The sequence below is a fragment of the Penaeus japonicus genome, unplaced genomic scaffold, assembly GCF_977035675.1.
Source record: "Penaeus japonicus unplaced genomic scaffold, GWHDUDI00000001_assembly GWHDUDI00000029, whole genome shotgun sequence".
Classification (NCBI taxonomy): Eukaryota; Metazoa; Arthropoda; class Malacostraca; order Decapoda; family Penaeidae; genus Penaeus; species Penaeus japonicus.
Window position 1 is genome coordinate 871,376 of NW_028234431.1, and position 7,500 is coordinate 878,875.

The 7,500-nt window shown below is 48.9% G+C and overlaps 1 protein-coding gene across 1 annotated transcript in view; it reads left to right on the plus strand.

Annotated features, from left to right (window-relative positions):
- LOC122262562 (nephrin) overlaps positions 1 to 7,500 on the plus strand; it is a 357,655-nt gene that overhangs the window by 256,635 nt on the left and 93,520 nt on the right. The window contains exon 5 of the mRNA XM_086554456.1: positions 1,230 to 1,409. Within this exon, the coding sequence (XP_086410582.1) occupies positions 1,230 to 1,409 (180 nt within the window). The remainder of the gene's footprint in view (positions 1 to 1,229; positions 1,410 to 7,500) is intronic.

Consider the following 7,500-nt stretch of genomic DNA (forward strand, 5'->3'; position numbering starts at 1 on the left):
GTCATATTTCTTTGTCTGAAAAGGCATGGTTGTTATTATCATTATTTTCATCATCATTATTGGCTTACTTATTCTTATTGTTATTATCATAATTACTTTTTTTCCATTATCATTATCTTTTTTCTCAATATCATTATTATTTTTTTCATTATCATAATATTTTTTCTTATCTTTTTTTCATCATTATTTTTTTTCATCATCGTCATTTTTTTTCACCATCGTCATTTTTTTTCATCATCGACATTTTTTTCATTATCATTTTCATTTTTTTTCATCGTCATTATTTTTATTATCATCATTATCACTAACGTTATCATTATTGCTATACTGTTATTCTTATCACTGTTGTTATTGCTATTATCATTATCTTTCCTTACATTTCATTTCATATTCATATTTTCCTTTCTTAGCACAATTATAAAAATACCTTCCATTAATAGGCAAAATGATATGATTAGTAATGATATTAACGATATATCTGATAAATAGCAAAATAATACTAATGATGATAACAGCTAAAATAATACCAGCAATTATTATGATAAGGAAACTGCAATTATGAAAATGGAATATTGATAGAGATAAAGGCTAGAAAAAATATAAGAAATATTATTAATGTTGAAAACAGTGAGAACACCAACAAAGGTTATAACAACAACAATAATATGAACAATAATGATAATATGGACGTAGCTGTTCTTTAATAATAGTTATTTCAATTCCTGTTACTATTATTATTATCTTTAACGTATCTTTAACGTCCTGTTTTGTATTCTACACTAAAACAGTACGTACAAATATGAGGAAAATCTAACATTAAACGGTATATTGGGTATAAAGTACCTTATTGGGTTATTCACTCTCCCCCCCCCCACCCCTCCGTCCCCCGATATACACATTCCACCTTGCTTTTTATTTCTCTCTATTTTCTCTCTTGTTCGTGTGTGTGTCGATGTGTTTGAACGCGCCTGCATGTGTGTGTGTGTGTGTGTGTGTGTGTGTAGGTGTGTGTGTGTGTGTGTGTGTGAGAGAGAGAGAGAGAGAGAGAGAGAGAGAGAAAGTGTGTTTTATATCAATGCATTCTTATCCTCTATACACATACTCCCTCCACCATATATCACCCAACATCCCACACCCCCCACACCCCACCCCCCCAAAAAAAAAAAATTAACCACCAACCCCTTATCTCTCTCTCTCTCTATCTCTCCCCCCTTTTATCTCCCCGACAGCCAACCACATCGAGATCGTCCAGAGAGCAAAGAACCCCCGAAAGTGGAACGTCCGGAGTCGGCTCAAACTCCGACCGAATTCCTCCGACGACAAACAACAGTATTCCTGTCGAGGTCTTCATCCTGCTCTCAAGGACTCGCCGACGACCCTTGTGGCTTCCGTCATCCTATCGGTCCTGCGTAAGTTTGTGGGGGTGGGTGGGCGTGTGTGGGGGGGTGTGCTGGTGCTTGGGGGGTGTGCTTGGGGTTGGCTATGTGGGTATGGGTGGGGGGAGGAGGGGGGAGGAGCAGGGGGAGAGAGAGAAGGATGAAAGGAAAAACTATGGGAGGGAGAGATGATTTATGTAGGGAAGGTAAGAGGGATATTGTGAAAGAAAAGGGAAAGGGAGTGAGAGAGAGAGAAAGAGGGGGGGAGAAGGAGAGAGAGAGAGAGAGAGAGAGAGGGGGGGGGGAGAGAGGGAGGGAGGGAGGGAGGATACAAAGGCATAAAAAGAGACAGACGAACTAATAAGGAGTGTGAAAGAGAGAGAGAGAGCGAAAGAGAGAGAGAGAAAGAAAAAGAGAGAGAAACTGAAAACAACGAGAATAGCCAGGGAGAAAGAATTGAAATGAAAAGACAGAATGTCACAGAAGGAAAGAGGGAAGATATGACAATCAGACGGAAGAGAGCAACGAGGCGAGGAAAGAAAACAAGGGAAATAAAGAGAAACAATAACGGGGAAGCGAAAAGGATACAGGGAGAGATGACCAGGGATTGAAGACGGAATACCACAGGGGGAAAATACAAAGACATGGAATAATAATAAGAAAAGAAAACACGGAGGGAAGGAAACAGAAAGAGAAAGATAACAGGCGAGTGAAAAGGAGAGATAGTTGAGGCGGTCGTTGGAGAGATAGAGAGAGACAGAGAGATAGATAGATAGATAGAGAGAGAGAGAGAGAGAGAGAGAGAGCGTCCAGGCAAGAGAGAGAGTGAGTGAGTGAGTGAGAGAGAGAGAGAGAGAGAGAGGGATGAGAGAGAGAGATAGAGAGATAAAGATAGAGAGAGAGATAAAGAAAGAGTGAGAGAGCATCCAGGCAAGAGAGAGAAAGAGTGGGTGAGTGAGCGAGTGTGTGTGAGAGAAAGAGAGAGAGGCAGATCGTCAAGGCAAGAGAGAGAGAGACTGAGTGAGAGATAAAGAAAGAGAGAGAGAGAGAGAGAGTCCGACAATCAGGAAGATAAGACGAAGTAGAGAGAGAGAGAGAACCAGACATTCAGGAATAGGAAGGAAGAGAGAGAGAGAGAGAGAGACGGAGAGTTGAGAGAAAGTTACGAAGGGTGTTTCTGTAAGAGACAAAGGAAGGTTTAACTCACATACTCCACGTACTCAAGGGGTAGGAAATAATGTAATAATCATGGGTAGAGGAAGTGGTGGAGAATGGGGAACGTGGTGGAAGCAGAAGGGAAGAGAATAAGAAGGAGTAGTGATGATTGTGAGGTAAAGAAAAAAATAAGAAAGAAAGAATAAGTAAATAAAGGAGAGAAATAGAAAATAAAATACGCAACGAATTTATGAACAAAAGTAAGAAAAATGTTCATGAACATGTAAAGGCCATTACAATTACGATTCAAAGAGTAAAAAAGAAAAAGAAAATATAAAAACTGAACAAAAGAATAAAAAAAAACAAAAAACTCAGCAACATTTTGGCAAAGGATATATCCATAATATACAAGTAATTAAGATAATCACAACAGGAAAACAAAACATTTAAAAAAAAATCACATAATTACAAGATCAGAAACCTACACCTACATCCCCCAACCCCCTACCCACCCACCACCCCATCCCCCACCCAAAAAAAAATCACGTACCATAACGGGCGTCATAGGAACTCCTATGAAGTTTCCAGGAGGTGGTGCCTAAAAGAAGGAGGAACTTACCAGTGGCAATAAGCTGTAAGGACCTATCATTTCCCCATGGCTGTTAACAATCCAAGTTATAATTGACAATGGCGCTAAACCCGCTCTATACTGGGTCTCAATTCATTCCTAAGTATTCTGGAAATAATGAGTCGCATAATCTTGCCGTTGGAGTGGAAGGTGTCGAGGAAAGGAGAGAGAGAGAGAGAGAGAGAGAGAGAGAGAGAGAGAGAGAGAGAGAGAGAGAGAGAGAGAGAGAGAGAGAGAGAGAGAGAGAGAGGAAAAGAGAGAGAGAGAGAATAGATAGACCGAGAGAAGAGAGGGAGAGGCTGTGGGAGGGGGGGGGGTGGAAGGGTAATGGAAAGAAAGAAAAGGACAAAGAGAGGAAGAGAGAGAGAGAGAGAGAGAGAGAATAGACAGACAGACAGACCGAGAAAAGAGAGTGTGGGAGTGGGTATTGGAGTGAAGGTTAATGGAAAGAAAGAAAAGGACAAACAGAGGAAGAGAGAGAGAGAGAGAGAGACAACGAAAGATATAAAGGGGAGAGTGATGACTGGAAAAGCAGGAGCATTTGTAAGGCACGGGAACGGAAGAGACACAGAAAAGAGGGGCGACCATAAAGAAATAAAGAGGAAAAGGTAAGTCGCAAAGAACACCAGAGGGACGGAGGGGAAAAGAGGAGGGCGGGAGTGAGAATAGGGGGTAGCTTACTCCTGCATATTGCCCCCCTTCCCTCCCCTCCCCTTCCCCCCTCCCCCTTACATGGCTATGGCTGGAGGTATGCCAACACGATAGAGGTTCATCGGCGTTTGCAACAATTACGATTTCAGATTTAGAATATCCAGAAATGTCCTGTAGTTGCCAATGGACTCTCTCTCGCCCATTTTGGCTGAAGAGGTTCGCATTATTTTGAGTGTTTGTGTGTGTGTGTGGGGGGGGGGGGTAGGGATTCACTCTGTCTCTGTCCTTTTCCTCTACCGATCTCTTTTTCTTTTCTTTCTCTCTCTCTCTCTATCTATCTATCTCTATTTATCTATCTATCTATCCTTCTCTCTCACTCAACTTCCTTCCCTCTCGGTCTCTCTCTCTTTCTTCCCATCTCTCTCTCTCACTCTACTTCCTTCCCCCCCTCTCTCCCTCTTTCTTCCCTCGTTTCACCCTTTTCTCCTTCCTTTCTCTTCCCTTTCCTTCTCTATCTCCTCCCTCCCGCCCTTTCTCCCCCCTCTTCTCCCTCCCCTTTTCTTCCTTTTCTCTTTCACCCTCCTTCTCTCCCCACCCCCTCTTCCTCTCTCCTTATCCCCCTCCCTCTCCTCCTCTCTTCTCTCCCCACCCCCTCTTCCTCTCTCCTTATCCCCTTCCCTCTCCTCCCCTCTTCTCTCCCTCACCTTCATCCTCTCTACCCCGTTTCCTTCACTCTCCTCTCACCCTCTTCCCTCATCCCTCTCCCTCTTTTTCCCCCTTTCACCCGCTCTCCTTAACCCTAATCCACCTCTCCTTCCTCTTTCTCTCCCTCCTATCCCTCCCCAACCCCCCGTCCTTCTCTCCTTCCCTCCTATCCCTCCCCAACCCCCCGTCCTTCTCTCCTTCCCTCCCCACCTCTCGATCGGAAAGGGTAGAGGGGAGGGGAGAGAGGGGGGAGAAGGGCCCCAACCCCCCTTCCTTCTCTCCTTCCCTCCCCACCTCTCGATCGGAAAGGGTAGAGGGGAGGGGAGAGAGGGGGGAGAAGGGCCCCAACCCCCCTTTCTTCTCTCCTTCCCTCCCCACCTCTCGATCGGAGAGGGTAGAGGAGAGGGGAGAGAGGGGGGAGAAGGGCCCCAACCCCCCTTCCTTCTCTCCTTCCCTCCCCACCTCTCGATCGGAAAGGGTAGAGGGGAGGGGAGAGAGGGGGGAGAAGGGCCCCAAACCCCCCCCTCCCTCCTCCTCCTTCCCTCCCCACCTCTCGATCGGAAAGGGTAGAGGAGAGGGGAGAGAGGGGGGAGAAGGGCCCCAACCCCCCTTCCTTCTCTCCTTCCCTCCCCACCTCTCGATCGGAAAGGGTAGAGGAGAGGGGAGAGAGGGGGGGAAGGGCCCCAACCCCCCCTTCCTTCCCTCCTTCCCTCCCCACCACTCCATCGGAAAGGGTAGAGGGGAGGGGAGAGAGGGGTGAGAAGGGCCCCAACCCCCCTTCCTTCTCTCCTTCCCTCCCCACCTCTCGATCGGAAAGGGTAGAGGAGAGGGGAGAGAGGGGGGAGAAGGGCCCCAACCCCCCGTCCTTCTCTCCTTCCCTCCCCACCTCTCCATCGGGAAGGGTAGAGGAGAGGGGAGAGAGGGGGGAGAAGGGCCCCAACCCCCCTTCCTTCTCTCCTTCCCTCCCCACCTCTCGATCGGAAAGGGTAGAGGAGAGGGGAGAGAGGGGGGAGAAGGGCCCCAACCCCCCTTCCTTCTCTCCTTCCCTCCCCACCTCTCGATCGGAAAGGGTAGAGGAGAGGGGAGAGGTGGGAGACGTGCCCCACCCCCCCCTCCTTCTCTCCTTCCCTCCCCACCTCTCGATCGGAAAGGGTAGAGGAGAGGGGAGAGAGGGGGGAGAAGGGCCCCAACCCCCCTTCCTTCTCTCCTTCCCTCCCCACCTCTCGATCGGAAAGGGTAGAGGAGAGGGGAGAGAGGGGGGAGAAGGGCCCCAACCCCCCTTCCTTCTCTCCTTCCCTCCCCACCTCTCGATCGGAAAGGGTAGAGGAGAGGGGAGAGAGGGGGGAGAAGGGCCCCAACCCCCCTTCCTTCTCTCCTTCCCTCCCCACTCTCCATCGGGAAGGGTAGAGGGGAGGGGAGAGAGGGGGGAGAAGGGCCCCAACCCCCCTTCCTTCTCTCCTTCCCTCCCCACCTCTCGATCGGAAAGGGTAGAGGAGAGGGGAGAGAAGGGGGAGAAGGGCCCCAACCCCCCTTCCTTCTCTCCTTCCCTCCCCACCTCTCGATCGGAAAGGGTAGAGGAGAGGGGAGAAGGGCCCCAACCCCCCTTCCTTCTCTCCTTCCCTCCCCCACCTCTCCATCGGAAAGGGTAGAGGAGAGGGGAGAGAGGGGGGAGAAGGGCCCCAACCCCCCTTCCTTCTCTCCTTCCCTCCCCACCTCTCGATCGGAAAGGGTAGAGGAGAGGGGAGAGAGGGGGGAGAAAGGCCCCAACCCCCCTTCCTTCTCTCCTTCCCTCCCCACCTCTCGATCGGAAAGGGTAGAGGAGAGGGGAGAGAGGGGGGAGAAGGGCCCCACCCCCCCTTGCTTCACCTCTTCCCTCCCCACCTCTCCATCAGGGGAGGGAGAGAAGGGGGAGAAGGGCCCCAACCCCCCTTCCTTCTCTCCTTCCCTCCCCACCTCTCGATCGGAAAGGGTAGAGGAGAGGGGAGAGAGGGGGGAGAAGGGCCCCAACCCCCCTTCCTTCTCTCCTTCCCTCCCCACCTCTCGATCGGAAAGGGTAGAGGAGAGGGGAGAGAGGGGGGAGAAGGGCCCCAACCCCCCTTCCTTCTCTCCTTCCCTCACCACTCTCCATCGGAAAGGGTAGAGGAGAGGGGAGAGAGGGGGGAGAAGGGCCCCAACCCCCCTTCCTTCTCTCCTTCCCTCCCCACTCTCCATCGGGAAGGGTAGAGGAGAGGGGAGAGAGGGGGGAGAAGGGCCCCAACCCCCCTTCCTTCTTTCCTTCCCTCCCCACTCTCCATCGGGAAGGGTAGAAGGGAGGGGAGAGACGGGGGAGAAGGGCCCCAACCCCCCAACCCCCCTTCCTTCTCTCCTTCCCTCCCCACCTCTCCATCGGAAAGGGTAGAAGGAAGGGTAGGGGAGAAGGGAGAGAGAGGGGGAAGAGGGGGAAGAGGGGGCGAGGGGGGGAAGAGGAAGCCTCCACACCGACATCAGGAACATCGATCAGATAAATGGCCGTCCATGAACAGGCCCGGTGTGAAACCCATTCCAATATATCATCGGCAAAGTTGCAAAACCTCATGCTTGTGTGAAGAGACGTCTTCAGTTTTGGGATTACAGGTGTCATTCTCGTGTCTTCTCCTTTATCGTTTTATTCTTGTGGGTTGTTGTTTTTGTTGGTATTGGTGGTGGTGTTTTTATGCTTTTTTTTTTTTTTTTTTTTTTTTTTTTTTTTTTTTTTTTTTTTTTTTTTTTTTTTTTTTTTTTTTTTTTTTAACTCCAACACGCAAACCGGATTTTCCCTTTTTTACCTCTCCTTCTTTTTCTTATGACATCTCTAATACGTAAGAAATTGTATTGCTATTGTGTTTTTGTTATTGTTTTGATTCCCTTTTCTTTTCTCTTTCTATTTTGTTCTCCTATTCTTTATTTGCAACTCCGAGAACTAGGGCGATGCTTAGTGAGACACAACAAGCTTTGAAAGCTTTTAAG